Source organism: Vanellus vanellus, assembly GCF_965231255.1.
Source record: "Vanellus vanellus genome assembly, chromosome: 13".
NCBI lineage: Eukaryota > Metazoa > Chordata > Aves > Charadriiformes > Charadriidae > Vanellus > Vanellus vanellus.
The window spans coordinates 13,545,046-13,562,105 of NC_138918.1; the positions used below are offsets into that span (position 1 = coordinate 13,545,046).

General features: G+C 43.4%; 1 protein-coding gene across 1 annotated transcript; it reads left to right on the forward strand.

The window, feature by feature from the left end:
• Nucleotides 1-1,055: 1,055 nt before the first annotated feature.
• On the forward strand, nt 1,056-4,159 carry PTTG1 (PTTG1 regulator of sister chromatid separation, securin; the record flags this gene model as incomplete). The annotated part of the gene is made up of 5 exons (XM_082489932.1): nt 1,056-1,137; nt 1,448-1,626; nt 2,531-2,624; nt 3,475-3,624; nt 4,015-4,159. 5 exons carry the CDS (start codon nt 1,056-1,058, stop codon nt 4,092-4,094), a joined length of 585 nt encoding a protein of 194 aa, XP_082346058.1. The 3' UTR covers nt 4,095-4,159.
• Nucleotides 4,160-17,060: the final 12,901 nt, after the last annotated feature.

Below are 17,060 nucleotides of genomic sequence, written 5' to 3' on the forward strand. Positions count from 1 at the left end.
GAGTCAAAGCAGCCAATGGGCGATGCGGCGGCCGTTTAAGAGCTGCCGGTGGTTGGGGTGGCTGGTACTGTGGCTCTGTTCTCTGAGGTGGGGATTCTGCGGTTCTGCCCGCTGTTTGCGCCGCTTGGAGCGACCTGTAACTCATCTTTGTGGGTGTTGTTGTCCTGCCTCAGCGCTCGGAGCTGCCGGTAATCCCTGAGGTGAGTCCTCGCCCGGGTAAGCGTGGCTGGGCGGGGGAGGAGGGGCGGCTGGTGTGACCTGGCTCTCCTCGGGGTACAGGGGGAGAGGGCTCCTGCAGCTGTGAGTAGCAGGGGGCTTAAACATGGGGGGTGCTGAGATCTGTGGCTGTCAGCCTTGCTTTGACTTTTTGATTAATCTTTCGACTTCAAGTTGTACCAATTAAAAGCAGCTTCTTCTGTAGACTTCTCTTGCTCACTTACGTAATGGCAGTGATAAGCTCTAGAGTGCCTGGCTGCTCTTAACACTGCAGGGGAATGCTCTGATCTGTCTCAGATGGGGCTGGAAAACAGTAGTGGAGTAATCTATTTATATAGGGTGTCCTCTAATGGTTTCTTTTTCTGGTAAAGAAAATATTTCTGCTAGTAAAATAGCTGGTATTACTCTTGACTGTTCAAGTGCTACAAGTTGAGCTAAGGACTGGGTTGCTAAGATAGGAGATAGTCTCTTTTCTTGTACTGAGGAAACAATAAACACTACAAAGAAGTGACAAAATAAACCAAAAGTATTAGATCTTCCTGTGTAGGATTGCTAGTGAGACCTTGCTACTTTCCCAAACTCATACAAGCTCCTTTGGGAATATGAGCCTACCACATACATGCATTAATAATGCCTTCAAACATAAGAGTCTGTAGCTAAGCCACTATGAAATGGTGTGAAATATAGGTTTGTTCCCCCTCCTCTAGGGACCAGTGCTGGCAGCTATGCTGTCATTAATGTGGTTTGATTTAAAAAGTGTGCTGTGGTGGAAGAAATGACAAGAATGATTTCCTCTTTTTCCTGTATGGGCTTTCCAGAGTGGTCTTATCAACGTGAAGATGGCAACACTGATCCTTATTGATAAGGAGAATGGTGAAGTTGGTGCTACTAAGAATCAGCTAAGGCTTCCTTCAGGATCTTGTGCGTATATGCTGCCCTAAGCCAGTAGAGGATCGAGTGATGTGCATAAATCATGTTTTGTTAGTCGCTGTTTTGAACAGTTATAGTTTTCTGTTCTTACATCTACTTGTCTAATAAGTTCTGCTGAACTTGTGAAATACTATGAAAATAACTTTGTGCTTTTGTCATAGAAGGGACTTATGCTCCAGAGTTATAAAAATAGTTGTTAACCATTTATGACAACTATTTTTCCAGCACGTGTACTTACTGAAACAAGCTTTAGGTTGATATGGTACTAAAGTTTGCTTTTTTCCTTCCCCTCGCTCTCCAGCAAAAGTCTTATCTGAAAGAACGCAAGTTAACACTCCACTTCCTAAAAAAAACAGCAGCAGATCTCCAGCCACATCTTGCTCTGTCAGAAAGGCTCTTGGAAATGTTAATAGAACTAAAGAAGTCACAGGCAAGACAGAAAAGATAATACAGAGAAATCAGCCTTGCACTGCAAACAAAGTGAGTACAACACAGTTCTACGTGGGGTGGGGAAATACATAGTTTACCTACTGTTGTGGCTTAAGGCAGCTAAGCACCACACAGCTGCTTGCTCACTCTCCACTCAGTGGGACAGGGGAGAGAACTGGAAAGGTAAAAGTGAGAAAACTCATGGGTTGGGATTAAGACAATTTAATAATTAAAAATCTCAAAGAAAAGCAAAACCAATTTCTTGCCACCGGCTGACTGACACCTTGCCAGTCCCTGAGCAATGGCAGCCCTGGCGAACTTGCCCACCAGTTTTCACTGCTTAGCCTGGTACTGTAGGGAATATCCCTTTGGGCAGTTGGGGTCAGCTGTCCTGGCTGTGTCCCCTTCCAACGTCTTTTGCACCCCAACCTACTTGCTGGTGGGGTCATGAGAAGCAGAGAAGACCTTGATGCTGTCTAAACAGTGTTCAGCAATAGCTAAAACAACTGTGTGTTATCGACACTGTTTTCATTATGAATCCAAAACATGGCATCATATGAGCTACTAAGAAAAATAACTCTATCCTAGCTGAAACCAGTACATTTACATAGGTGCAAGGAATACAACAGCTTAGGGGGCCCAGAATGGCAAAGAAGTGGCTCTAGAGAAAACAGTCTGAGTTAAGGTCTTGTTCATATGTTAAGTATCAGGAGTTTAATATTATGAGCCTACATGTTCTAGTGCAGTGACTTGTTGCCACCATATATAGTACTGCACTACATGAACTCAACTGGAGTACTTGCCTATCTCCAGCTTATTTGTGTTGAAGGTGTTAGAATTTAGGCATAACTGAGGGCTGTATGGCAGGCATTCTTGTCTGTAGACCAATATAGCACAGGGAAGCCCCTACAAAGGTACTACAGTAGGTCAAATAATGTGACTTTCTCTTTTTAAGATTACTGAAAAGACTGCTGGTGTAGAAAGCTGTGAGGCAGTGGCTGAAGAAGACTGGCCAGAAATAGAAAATATGTTTCCTTTTGATCCTCAAGGTAAGAACTACTGGTGTAATTATTAAAATAAATAATCGGGCTTTCATGAGTATGGACATTGTAAGACTTTGGCCAAGCTATTGTGGCAAACAAGCCACCATAGCATTTCTCTGGAGTCCTTTCTTAAACACAAGGGTGCTTGCTATGTCTGAAATACCATCTTATTCTGGTGCAAACACTTCTAACTGCAATAGCTGTGCTCCGGATATGTAGTAGTCAGAGTCCATTATTATGGTGGCAGGCAACCAGTTCCAAGTAACCATGCCATAGCCTCTGAATTAATTAAATGGCAACTAGTAGACAAGTACTCAAAGGAATACTGAAGCAGTACTGAAGAGTAGACTTCTCAAGACTGTATGCCAAGAGGAGAAGATGTAACTGAAGAGATTCCTACTGCTGCATGATGTAGTAGTTTGAAGATGAAACTTTTAAAGCTGTTCTTAGCACAGCCCACTGCAGATCTCAGTCCTTCAAAGTGTGTCCTTAAAACATCCAGTTCATGTGGAAGTGAGCGTGCAAAAACTACTATACCAAAGATGACTGCAGTGTTGGTGAAATACATATGCAGTGTGTGATGAAGTTGACTTAGTATAGTAATTGGAAAGAAATTGGTAAAATCTCCTGCTTTACATTAGCAGTTGTTATGCAGTTTAGTCTTTTGATAAGTATCAGTGCATGGAATTTTATGGACAACTACAGTGTAACTGCAAATAAATACCCCATAAGAGGGGACTGTAGGATTGTGGTGTTTTGGACCTGCTCCCACTTCATTTAATTTAGGAGAATTTGCAGCTTCCCAGGCTACTGCTACTGTACACTGTTACTAAACTAGTGTGTCTTTCTCAAACAGACTTTGAGAGTTTTGATCTTCCTGAAGAGCACAAAATAAGCAATATTGACCTGCGTGGTGTTCCCCTCATGATATTTGAAAGGACATATGACAGACTTGTGAACATGGTTCCTTCACCTGTGAAGATTGAAGAGATTTCATGGGAGTCTAGTAAGTGGAAACTTTAGCATGAGTTTCAGTACATACAGTGCTCATTAGTGGTTTGGGAGGACAGCTAGTTAGCTGCAGTGGTGAACTGCCACTGCTGCCTTAACTACCAGAATAGCACACTAGTATCAAACAGCTTTTGATATATAGTTAAGCTAAATCTAACTGGTCAGCCCCACTAGTACAGGTAGTGGTCTCAAAGTGATGTTGCTGAACAATCTCTTGCAGTGCATTGCTAACTGGTCAGCTAAGTGGAATCTGCTTATGCAATCAAACAGTATTCCCCTTAGTCATTCAAGAGGTTTATGCTAATCCACTGAGAGCTAGCTTATGTTGGAGAGTATAAATTCTGGGTTTCATGAGAAACTGATTTACTCTATTTCTAACTTTCAGACTTGCTACAGTCAACTGCTGACTTCCTTGCTACCCTGGATGAGATCACTGACATGCCACCTCCGAATTATGACCCTTAATGTATATTCTGAAGCTTCTATTGAGTTCAAATTTCATGTAGTTTTGTATTTTAATAAAGGGTAATCTAATCTGTATAATACAGACTTGTCTATTTTCAGTAGACCTGAGATGTAGGTAGTAAAATAGTGGTTTGAAAGGGACACTATCTGACAAGCAATTAAAGCAGAGCCTGGATAAGCTTCTAAGCAAGACTAATTCACTGTTGTGAACCATATTGAGGATTTAGTATCTACTGATTAGGCTACTTGGTCATAATAGGTTAAGAGGCACTTCTGACCTCACTGTGTATGTAACCTATCCTTTATCCATTAAACATGCAAGAGTTTAAGACTAATCTGTATATCTAGTGTAAATTAGTGCTAGTACTCTTCTGGCATTCTTTTCTTGAACTTGTTTGATCTTCACAGTGGCTGTCTAAGATGGTACATATTGGATTCTTATGTAGCTATAGACTACTCCTATTTTTCACAGCATTGTGGCACTTGCTGCTGGATACTGTCTGTGCTCTGTAAGGAAAGGCTGGTGGAACGCCATCCTTCAAATTATAAGCACACAGGTTCAATAATCTTCTCTTGCATTGTAATGGCCTCAACTCCAGTTCTTAATCACATAAAGTGAAGGCTGACCTCTACAACTGACTTAAGTTAAACTGCTTTTATAGTTCCTGGATAGTGCTCTGGTCTAGTCAGATTACAGCAGCCTGAGCTGCCTTTTAGAATTGGAATCATAGGGACACGGTGATCTTAAAGGTCCCTTCCAACCTCAGCAATTCTAAGTACCACATCTACCCTTCTTTTAAACACCCCCAGGGATGGCAAACCTACCACCTCCCTGGGCAGCCTATTCCAATGTTTAATAACCCTTTCAGTGAAAAAATGTTTCCTAATATCCAATCTAAACCTCTCCTGACATAACTTGAACCCATTTCCTCTTGTCCTATCACTTCTCACTAGGGAGAAGAGGTCAGCCCCCACCTCTCTACAACCTCCTTTCAGGTAGTTGTAGAGGGTGATAAGATCTCCCCTCAGCCTACTCTTCTCCAGGCTGAACAACCCCAGTTCCCTCAGTCATTTTTCATAAGATTTGTCCTCCAGACCCTTCACCAGCTTTGTAGCCCTTCTCTGGACATGCTCCAACACCTCAATGTCCTTCTTGTAGTGAGGGGGATTTTAGCTCATCCTTAACATGAATCACAATGCTGTGCCTGTGTTCTGGTCATCTGTTAAGGTAGAAGGCCTTTCAGTTCTTCCAAAATGCACCTGAGCTCTGAACAGGAGGAATTACCGTCTCAGATTTACCATTAGTATAATGTGGCACTACATAAGGGCAGGCAGGGGCAAGACTAGCTTTTCAGCTCACACTTACAGTAGTGTCTGAAGTAAGAAATATGCTTTAATGATGGCAAGCTGACTAAAAGATGAAAATGCTCTAGCTAAGGAATGGAGTTAATTTGGCCTGGGTCAGTGCTGTATCCCACAGTTCTGCTTCTTGGAGGCTGCAACTGGACTGCAAAGGAAGATGGTATGTGACTCTGTAACCATACTCCTTCCATGCCATTGTTTCTAGAAAACCTAAAATTGCAGGCAGCTAAGGCGCCCTTGTGTTTTCCAATAGGCTGTCTGGTTTGCAGGCGCTGAAGGGAATGCATTTGCCCTGCTGTGATGGCATAGTAATGAAGGCTCCTTCAAGTCTTGAAAAGGGTAACAGGCCAAGCAAAGAATACCCATTTTCACTGTTTCCTAGTTTGGGATGTTTCCTCAAGACCTGTTTCATTTACTGAATGCTTTTTACTTACCAGGAGATAGATGGGCATTTTGGGAATTGGCCTGTTGCAAATTCTGACCTTCAATCAAGTTGCTGTTGCTATTTCTGAATTATCGGGCATCTGATGAAGTGAAAACAGACATTCATTCTGTTTCTCCCTCAAACTTGTCAGGGTATCAGCTAAAGTGTTAAACTGTAATGAATTATACAATACCTGGTCCTTAATTTATCTTTAGTTTCTTGTCTTTGATTCGAAACTTCAAAGAATTCAGAGGAATATCAAACTAAACAGAAGAAAAAGATACAATTAAGGAAATTCTATAGAGAGATTTCAGGTTTTGGCTGATCCTTAATTGCATTTTAATAGTTTTTGATACTGAAATAACTTGGCCATCTCGGCTGAGATTGAAGTTTGGTGGGTATAGTCTACCAGCCATGGGAGTTAAGCCATAGTTATAAAAGAAAGTGACAAAATGTATCTTCCTTTGACTTTTTGTCTTTACCAGCTCCAATGAGCTGGGAGAAAACAGTCTAAGCTCAATTTTACAGAAAAATGCCTGTGACTAAGCCACTGAAACAGTGCCATCTCGTGGCCGCTTGTTATGCAGCCACACAAGTAAAAATAGTCATTGGTATGCAAAACACCAGGTAATGTGGTGTGAGATACCATAAGGATACGACACTAAACCAACATAAATGTAGGTTGTAACTCTTTGTACAAACATATCTCGTCTGGAGAGAGACACTAGTGCTTTGTATGTGTTACAGAAGTTTATAATGGTAAAAAATTATTTTGGGTTAATTATAATATTCACTGTGATCAAGCACATAGATCTATTATTTGAAGCTCCAGGAAAAAAAGCTTTTTGTGCCATGTCCACGTGTGTGTATACATGCACACACATCAAACACTTAAAACATGCTTGCTGGTTTGATTTCATACCAAAATGAACACACATCTGTATAATGTTTGTAAAGGTGATAATTAGATGATTCAGATAGGCCTCTTGATACTGATAGACTTTAATCTTGAAGCCCAAAAACTTGTTACTTGTGGGGACAGCAGAATGGGTGTGCATAAAGTACAGTGTGTGTCAGAGACTTGGGAATATTGCTGGTCTGTCTGCATGAGAATGAGTGCTGCTGTGGTGTAGAACACAAGGTAATAATGCTAGAATAAACTAAATGGGTTCACACTAGTGTAATCTTCTTTTACTTAAATTATTAAATCATTTCAAAGTCTAGGGAAAAAGAAACAGTCATAGGTTTTGTGTCCTTTCCTTCACCCACCCCCAATTTTCTTTATTTTTTTGTGAAATTATGAAAGGGTGTTTTGGGTGCAGAGGAACATATTCTGTAGGATCCTTTTTTGGATGTTTCACCTGATTTTCTACAAATGCTGTCTCTCATAGCTGCTGGGAAGCAATACAAGCTAGTCAAAGTTAGGTCTGAATAAGAAGCAAGCAAGATTTTCAAGATTTTATCTGTAAACAGTTGAGATCAAAAAGGTATGTTTCATTATGTAGCCCAGACCAGGAGTGTTGCTAGGATTCTTGTGTATGGGCTATAAATCTGCATTCAGCAACACAATACAAAAAACAGTTTTATTTTTACTACCATTACAGCTAACGAATACTTAGTGTTTAAAGACTGATTAGCTTTTTAAACTGTTGGCCATGATCCTTTTGGTTTAAAAGACTAAAAATAAATAAAAGCTAATGTCCAATTTTAGACACATGTGTGAGATAAGCTAGAGTTAACTCTCTATAGCAGATGAATGATTAAATTAATTTCAATTTTGGTTAGATGTTAATTCTCAGCACTAAATTTTAGGTGACTGGGAATATCTTTATTTCCTGCAGTAGTGTGCCTAGTGTATCTGGGGCTTCATGTTCCCATCGGGATTTCTGGTTAATGCGGGTCCAAGTTTTTGCTTTTACAAAGCTTTCTTCTGTAAATGTTCATCAGAAAGACCCATTTGTTTCAGCTGGCTTTTATTTCCCCCATTTCATGTACTTTTCAACTCAGCTGGCTGGGGTTAAAGGGAAATGCACGTTCCTGTGACTTGCACGAGAGCACAGCTGTGCTGAGACTCAGCCTGTGGAGTGAGCTTGCTGCCTGCAGTGACTCGAGGAGATCCCAGCTACAGAAGCTTAGTCTCCTATTTAGAAAATGCAAACTCCCTCAGCCTCAGAGCTGCGAAACCAGCTGCTGTCAGCGCATGAATTGCTGTCTTCCTGAGATGCAGGGAGCCTGGTCGCTGAGAATTCTGCACTGTTTCTTGCTATTTCAGCTAGGTGTTGACACTGCCTTCTACTGATGACTAAAAAATCAACTTCCTTAAGGAACTGTTCAAATGTTGATATGACATATGCAGCTTTTATACTTATCAAGTTGTATTTTCTGTTGGGGTATTGTCAGGAATAGATGCAGCTTGAGTTCAAAATGGTGTCTGAGCACTAACCTGCACAACAGAAGTACTATTTAAAACTGCTTGTAATGTTTTGGTTTACTTGCTTGATCAGTTTTTGCTTCCTGCAAAGATCTGAGATATTTGGGATTTTAAATGCATGGCTGTGATGAAAATGAATGCTTGCTTGGTGCCTTGTTCTCAGTTTGAACGAGCCTTAATAGGCCAGTGTAACTGTGTACCATGACTGGGAAATCCGGATTGTAACCAAGTACACAGAGCAGGTACCTTTTTAGTTGATCATGACTCTGAAAAGCATCTTCTTTGACAGTGTTCTGGCTGTGAGAATCCCTTTAAACCCTAACCTGAATTTCTGTAAGGAGAACTTGGAGATTCATATAAAAATAATCTCTTAGCAGGCTGAGTAAAATTACTTCAGTGCGTATCAGATAATTCATCCTATTTGTAATGATCTGGCAGCGGGTGGCACCATGGTAACAGCATGTATTACGGCTTCTCACTCCCGCAACCTGACAGCTGTGGTGTGATGATGTTTGCCTTTGGTACATCATGCGCAGTGCAGGCATCTGTAATGGGTTTCATTACTTCATTAATGTGAAATGGAGGATAAGAGTCAGCACTAAGGAATTCAGTGTGCCTTTACTCTGTGACTACAGGGAATAGTATATCAGCCAAGGGCATTTTTATCTTTTATTGTTTAAAAAAAACAGAAATTAGAAGCCTGGAGGCAATTGGTCTCTCTAGGGTTAGCAAAGCCATGAATATTGTAACTTTTAGTTTCGCTGTGGTTTAATTAGAGTTAGTGAAGTACTGTATAGAAATGCAATAATGTCCCTCTTAACTACTCTGAAGTGGTGCTCACTGCGCTCCAAGAGACACAGGCACTGATCAGATCAACATGTCTATAATGAGGTTTATATACAGTTTATATACACAATATATATTTAGTAACTGGTTGTTTGGGATCTGACTGTGCAAGCATATGTTTTTGCGTATAACTTTGCAAAGCATGTAAGAAAAGCATAATTGATAAATTTAGTTCTAACTACAGTTTGGGAGAAGTTAAAAGCATGGTGGGCCTGTCGTGCTCGAATGATCTACAAAATTATAGGGAAAAGTTCTAAAATGGCCCTAATGTCTATTTTCCTGCAGTCAGATTGTGAAGAATACCAGAAAGAAAAAGGAGTGCACAAACAACTTACTGAGGTGGGTGTTCTGTGCTTTTCTAACAGATGAGGTAATCTCAGTCAGTTAATGAAGTTGGAGAGAGGTTTGCGGAGCTGAAGGCATACCTCTAGCTCTACATATCATGTTTGAATTTTTGTGCTAGACAAATTATTTCTGTAAGCTGTATGGAAGGTGGAGCCTTTGGAGGCCTTCAGATATTGGTCTTCAGTGGCTCAGGCTGGGCTTCCTTTGAGTACTTCTGCTCAAAATATGTAGCCAATGGGTAAAAGCATCTTTTAAGTCCCTCTGTGTCATGTAGCCAGTTTAAGTGAATTGTGCCAGTAGAAGTGATTCCCCTTTCTGTTAGTCAAGGGACAAAACTGAGAACTTGTAAAGACTGGAAGAGGGGAGAGCTTGGAGTTTATAATGTATATATTTGCTTCGAGAACTGTTCTGAGTGAGTATTTTTCCTGCAGATCTGACTCCTTTGCTTAAGGGCATATATCAGGTATGTCCCTTATGTATTTGATATCACCATCTGAAGTGACCTGAACTCATCCCAAATACTAACTTTGTAAAAGTTTAAACCTGGAACAAGATCAGACTTGGTTTGGTCTCATTGTAACTAGTAATGATGATTTACATAGCACTGAAAAAGACCTAAGATCCAGTCTGCAAGGATATCAGTAGCTGAGATGCTAAACTTGTCTTAAGAGTTTCTGAGGACATTTAAGATCAGTAAGATGGAAGTACCATTTTGGTGATGGAGATTATTTTTCTCGTATTATTTTTCAGTTACTTAAGGTGGAATTAGAGATGCTTCCTTTGAGATGGTATAATGATTGGTGTAGCTATACACAAAGGGATTTGAAAGAGGGGAAGGAAAGCTTTTTTGCATGGGACACTGAAGATTCAAAGAATAGCCATAATGATGCAGGGTGATAGACAAGATGTGTGCAGAGGTATATCCTTCTTGGCGACATTTCCCTCATTGTATCTTAAATTCAACTTCTAGATCCAAAGTGGCCTTACCCACAGCTGCAGTCCCTTCAGAAGTAAATCTCCTCCAATGTGGCCTTACCCATGGCTGTAGTCCCTCCAGGGGACTGCTCTGTTGTGGCCTTATCCCTGGCCACGCACTTTGAGGTGCTCTAGCATCACCTCATACACAGCCACTGATGCTTCAAGGTGTACCTGCTGCAGGTACTTATCCACAGCCACAGATGTTGGCGTCCAACGTGGACTTGGTTTGTGGGCCACAAACCTTTCAGAGGTAGGCCTGCCACAACACAGATGCAACCATGGCCACAGATGATTTGAGATGTACCTGCTCTGGTGTGGACTTATTCATGGCTACAGAGACTTTGGGGTGTCCTGCTCCCACATGGACTCGTCCACAGGTCGCAGTCCCTTCACCTCAAGTTCACACTGGAGTTCCAGCCTGTCCAGTACAGCAGCACAGACCCAGCAGCGATGCCCTGGCCATCTGCCAGCCCAGGCGCATCGCCATCGCTGTTATCAGAACATTCCCAGGCACAGCAGAGTAAGGTGATAGGCAGTACAGCAAGCAGCGAAAGCAAAAAGCAGCCACCGACAAGCACTAGACTGTAATTAATATACAGTAAGGTAAGCAAGCCCTATGGCAAGCACAGGAGCCTGCTGATTAATAGCCAAACAGCAATAACAGCTATAAATTCTTCCTAGTACATTCCAAGCAAATCTGTCGTTATCTTGAACCCTTCAAGTCCTGTGTTGGATGCCTAAAAGGACTGTTGGGGTTTAACAGCAGCTGGGACCTATGCACCACGCAGCTGCTGACACTCCGGCCAGTGATAGGGCGGTGTGAGGGGCAGAAAAGGCCTTGATGCTGTGTAAGCGCTGCTCAGCAATAGCAAACACATGCCTCTATTATCAACACTGTCCAAAACATAGCTCCATACTAGCTACCGTGAAAAAAATTATCTCTATCCCAGCTCAAACCAGCACAGTAAGCTTCACAGATCTTAAAACAGCCAACAGAATGTCCCAGAAAACACTGATTTCTGACCTGAGGAAAACCTGCGTTACCTTGCCATACCATTGAGGCATGTTCTGGCAGCAGTGCTTAGTGTAGATGGCATTCATGCTTCAGCTCACAACCATGGTATTTTGGGGTTGAATATTTTCCTTTGGAAGACAACTCTGGAGAAAATCACTGACAAACAGCTGGGTTTTGAGCTATTCAAACATTTAGGAAAGAACCTTTTACATTTAGGCCTTCGGTTTGGCTTCAGGTATATGCATTTCGTTTCATTTTCACAATTAACCTTGAGCCTCCTTGATAAAAAAGTCTTTTGGAGCTGAACTGTCAGACAGCCTCTCTTTGTGGCAAGAGCGTATTTCCAACTTGAGACAAGGTCCTGCAGAAAAAAATAAAGGCATGATTGGGGCAGCTCTGAAGGTAAATTTGACCTAATTTCTTCTGCCCAGCAGACCAGAGGTAATCATCAGCACAATTAAAAATGACACTTGGGTGCATGCTGTAAGTTCAGCCTTTCACAGAACTGCAGCCTTGGCTGAGCCCTGCCTTCATGTGAGTCTTCAACAACTTTGTGGGATCTGCTCTGGTGTTTCCTAGAGACTAGATCCTGCATCTCCTGCTCTTTCCTAACTCAGACAAAATTTCAGAGAGCACTGAGTAAAAACAGTCAGGAATTTCAAAAGTGCTGTGGTCAGGAGGGGGTAATTGCAGCTTGTGTGGACACGTCCAAATTCCCTTTTGCCTCCTTCCAGACCTGTAGAGCCTTATGGCTTACATGCCATAGCCTTCTGGCTCTCCTCCCTCATGCTCTGGCCTTTTTGCCCCGTCAGTGGCTGGCTGCACCAGCGGCAAGGTGGCTCCCGTGTGTTTCCTCAGGTTCTGCAGCCTCAGCGTTGTCAGTACCTGCGAGTTGTGTAGTGCTCGTGCAGGACTGTGAATTCTCCTGAATTGTGCTTTAGCACCACTTTGGGAATCCTACCTTTAGTCCTTCATAAAGTAGTCAAACTGGCATGTCTCAAAACCCAAACTGCTGTGCAAAGTCTCTGCAGAGTGAGTGTAGCTGAGCAGTACTGGTGGGCGCTGCTGTTTCCCCAGTGCCTTTTTCCCCTGTTGCCTGCTGTGGGTTGAAAACTAGTCAAAATTCTCAGGTTTGGTACTGCATGTGTGGTGGGAAAGTCCATGGGGAGAACTTCACGTGTGGAGGCAGAGTTGGATGTCCCCACACCAACAGTGAGGGGCCATGCCAGCACTGGGACAGGCAGCCCCTCGGTGGGACTGGGAGAACTGGGCTTTCCTCACCACAGCCACGAAGTGGGAGCTCCTGATGCTGGTAGGAGAGACAGACCCCATCCCTTCGGTATGGGCAGCCCTTTGCTGTGGTGGCATGAGGGACAAGGCTGCCCTTCTGGAGGAAAGACGCCTCCTGCCAGACTGCTGCCTGCGGGGAAAGCCGGGCCCTCATTATTGCAGTGACGATCATGAGCTCAGCGTTGTGTTGGTCCAGTCTTCACCTGCGGATATAGAAGGTAATATGAATTTAAATATGGGCATGTTTCTATGTACTTAACGCAAAGATAATTGTTTGTAATTCCTTTAGTGTCATGACTCTGTGCATCGACACAGGAGTCACGAGGCATTTGCCATCGGGCAAGGTGTTGAACTTGCTGCGTTGCCGTTCAAACAAGGCAGAGCCAGACCCTGAGTAAAAATGGAAAAGTCAGGGTGGCAGCTTTGAAGGATGAGCACAAAAGGCAGATGACATGATCTGGATTACTTGCGGATAAAACATTCCACCGGTGAGAGAGGGCGTTAGCACTGTCAATGGTCACACAGGACGGCTGTGGAAGGATCCAGAGACCTCGGTAATGGTCTCTGAGGGGCTTCAGCGTGGGTGCTGTGGAAGGACGAGAGGGGAAGGACGTGGCTGACAGCTCTTGGTGTGAGGAGGGGTACAGGCGGATGAAGGATCCGGGGATAGGAAGCAGCACCCCGGTACTGAGCCCGGGGGGAGCTGGTGGCAGGAGGAGCTGGCGCTGGAGGCTCTCGGCAGCCCGGGGCTCTCCTGGCTGTCAGGCAGCCGTTCCTGCCAAGCTGAGCCACTGGAGGGAGCCCTGCCGCTGGATAGCAGGAAAAGGAGGACAGAAATAAGCTTTTCCTAAATTCTTCTCGTTGAGGGCTGTGTCTGTGAGGCCTCAGCCCGTGCGGGGCCTTTGCTGCACGGCTCCTGTGTCCATTGCTGCTCCCTGTGCTCTGCCCGCCATGTAGCCACAGGCCTCAGCTGGGCTTCCCTGCGCGGCCCACTGCCATTGCTTCCCGCGGCCACGGCAGCCTGTGTGTGTGACGGGGATCCCAATAAGATGGAGAATTCTCCTTGATCCTGAATTATAGACCCTTGTCGTCCCAGAGGGCAGAGGCTGACCCTTTCTTCAAAAAACAACCAAACATATTTCCTTGTGAACAGTGACAGTGTGATTGCTGTGCAATGACAGAGAGTGTCTTTTAATAGTTCTCTGTCACTTTTCTCCCCACTGCTGCTGCTCAAATTTCCTCTGACATCCAAGCAAGATGCTGCTGTTAATCTTCCATAAATAGCCAGCTGGGATACTGGATATTAATGGGCTTAAGCAAAAATCCCTGGAAACGTTCACATTCCCCACAGAGTTTTTTTCCGGCTGCAGTGTGAGTGTACACCTCAGAAGATGGCGAGACGATGAGCTGTGCCTCAGCGGGAGCACAGGGGAGAGCGAGCAGAGTTCCTGGGGTCATGAAGTGCAAATCATACTGTTCTTCCCTCTCTGGTAAACTCCCCTCCATCCACAGAGACACAAAACCAACACGTGCCTGTCCCTGCTGCAAGGGATGTCCCTGGGACTGTTGTGGGGAAATCCCAACCGTGGGGCCCTGCAGCCTGCTCTCCTGACCAACAGGCAGTTCTCCAGCCTGCAAGGTGAATAATGTGGCCAGCCTTCCTTCTGAAGCAGCTCGGGCAGGCTTGAGAAACCTGTGTGGTGGACAGGTCCCTGCTGGGGTCTGAAGAGCAGCGCTGAATACTTCTGCAGAGCAGCGATAAAACGGCTGCTCCATGCGCTGGTGAATCATCTGGCTTGAGAGGGACAGGCTGCGGCACGCAGCAGATCTCAGCAGGCACAAACACCCTCTGTGCTGGGATGTCCCCATCAGGGGATATCAGCTTTCAACAGAACTGTTTCCTCAACAGGAATGGTTTTTTTGGCTGTTGTTACAGCTCAGTTCTGCAAAGTCTCTATGACTCAGTTTTGGAACAAGAAAAAAAACCAAACAACCCCAAATCAAGCTTGAATCAGTTATTGTTTGGCTTCAGTTTTCTGTAAGCCAGGTAAGCAAAACCGTTCCAGATTCAGGAATCAATAAACTGACATCATGTTTAGCTAACCTATCATCTTGCTTCTCAATCAAATACAAGGTGCTCCCAGAATTTATTAGTTCAGAGGGTTTTGCATTTCTTTCGGCATGGTAGCAATCTCCTTTTAAAATGTGATTAGCCAGAATTTGAGTTCTTTGTACCCACTGCTTGTGGAAACTCCAGGCAGGAGAAAGAAGTTGTGATTCTCTGTGATGGATTCTGTTTATTTTCAGGGAATTTACCAAGTTCTGTTTGTCCAAACATAACCCAGCAGCAAACAATGAATGACAGTTTCTTTGCTCTCAACCTGTTATCAGCTTGAAAGCTTTGTCCATACAGTTTTCTTCTTAAGGCTGTTTAGGTATTCCCTAGTCCTTGCCCATCACCTTCCTTCTTAAAAAATACACAACCCCTGAGAGTTTTTTTTAGCAGCTGTGTGATCCTATGCTTGGAGTAGAGCCTATTATGTTTCATTTCCTCGATTTTGTGAAGGAATTTATACATTCTTTTTAGATATTTAAAATTGTCAGTTAAAGTGTCCCATTCTTATGAAATCAAGACTTCTAATTCAAAAGCTGACTTAAAATATCTAACTCTAAAATTCAGGAATGAAGCTTCATTTTGTATATGCAATACACCCTAGTTCCAGAAGCACACTGACCTATCAAAGCATGTGTGAGAGAAAAAAAAATGAAAATCAAAACGAAAATGGAAACATTCCTGTTGGAAATTGATTCCAACAGCACAGCACTTTTCTAAGAATAATTGTTCCACTGGAAGATGTTCAAAACTTGCAAGTTGCAACCCAGTACTGGATTTTGCTTTGTACCTTCTACCCAGTCTTGCCCCAGCCTCTTTTTCAGATAAGAAGTTCTCAGCAGCTTCTTTCAGTGTTAGTAAACCTTCTTCTGAAGTGTTTTGTTCTTCCGTGCCCATCTTCCCACGCCTTATTCTGAGTTTCTTTTGAAACTAGGAAGGATCTGGAAATGCTTTGCATTGCAATCTAATTGCCTCGAAGAAGCTCAGACTCTACTTCAGTTCTGTCCTGGTTCGCCACCCTGGTGTATGTGGCTGTGCTGCGACACTTAAGTCTTTTGCTACAGTTGTTTGCTGCTTTATAGAAAATTATTGTCAGAAGAAGCAGATGGGCAAGGGCCTTTTCTAGCACTGGAACTCAGCCAGTTCTGCCCGTCTTCCAGATTTTAGTTTTTTTTTTTCAGTTGGAACTAACATCCTATTTTTCCAATTAATAGAGAGGAAAAAATTATTTGTCCTCTTAATAGATTCAAAAGTGTGCTTGAAAGAGAGGCCAACATATTAAGAACCTGTTGCACTGTCTGTGGAACAGCTAATTCTTTAACTATTTTGTCCCATTTAGGAGCCTGGAAAAGTTGGTGGGTATTTGTTACCAATCTGGGGTCTCAGTGCTTGTGTGACTGTCCAGGCTTAAGGGGTGAGTGTTGTTTCCTGGAATGCAGCATTTTTGTGTGATGGGTGATACTGTCAAATATCTAGAGTACAATTTTCAAAGCTGTCTGTGTGACTTCAGAACCCAGCTTCTATTTTTAGATGTAATTTGTGTGCCTGGAGGTGCACCTACCTTTGGAGGTGCAAAGGACCTGTGCCTTTTGTGTACCTATCCCTGAAATGCAGATCCTCAGAACTCCTGCCATAATGCTGCTGAGCTGTGGTAGCACTGATGGCTTATGGCTCTTCTGTTTACTCCAGATGAATTCTCTGATAAGCATCTGTTTCTAGGCAAACAGCTAGAGTCTTGTTTATGCCTAAGCCCTGCTAAGATGTTCCTTGGCCTCCTTGTTCTGTGGAGGCTGACGTGACATTATGTTCAGAGCAATATCTTCTCCTGCAGGACGTGGGCAGAATAGGATGGCAACTGAGGAGGACGTGTTGGTGTTTCTATTTCCAGTAGCACAGTACTCATCTGACTGCGTGAGAGGCCAATGTTCGAATTTCAAGATGCTTGAGGGGACCTGAAATCCTGATCCCAGCTGAGTTGTTCTGGAGGACTCTTCTCAGCCACTCTTTCTGAGCAGAACTGCGCAGGAGGCTTTGGTGTGCCTGGGAAGGGTGGGGACTAGCTGGTGGCTTGGTAGTTAGGCTGCTTCTACATGGAGAAGGAAAACTGGTTAGAAGACACTCTTCTGCATGGAGAAAATCTTTCCTCCTTTGGGCTGTGGTCA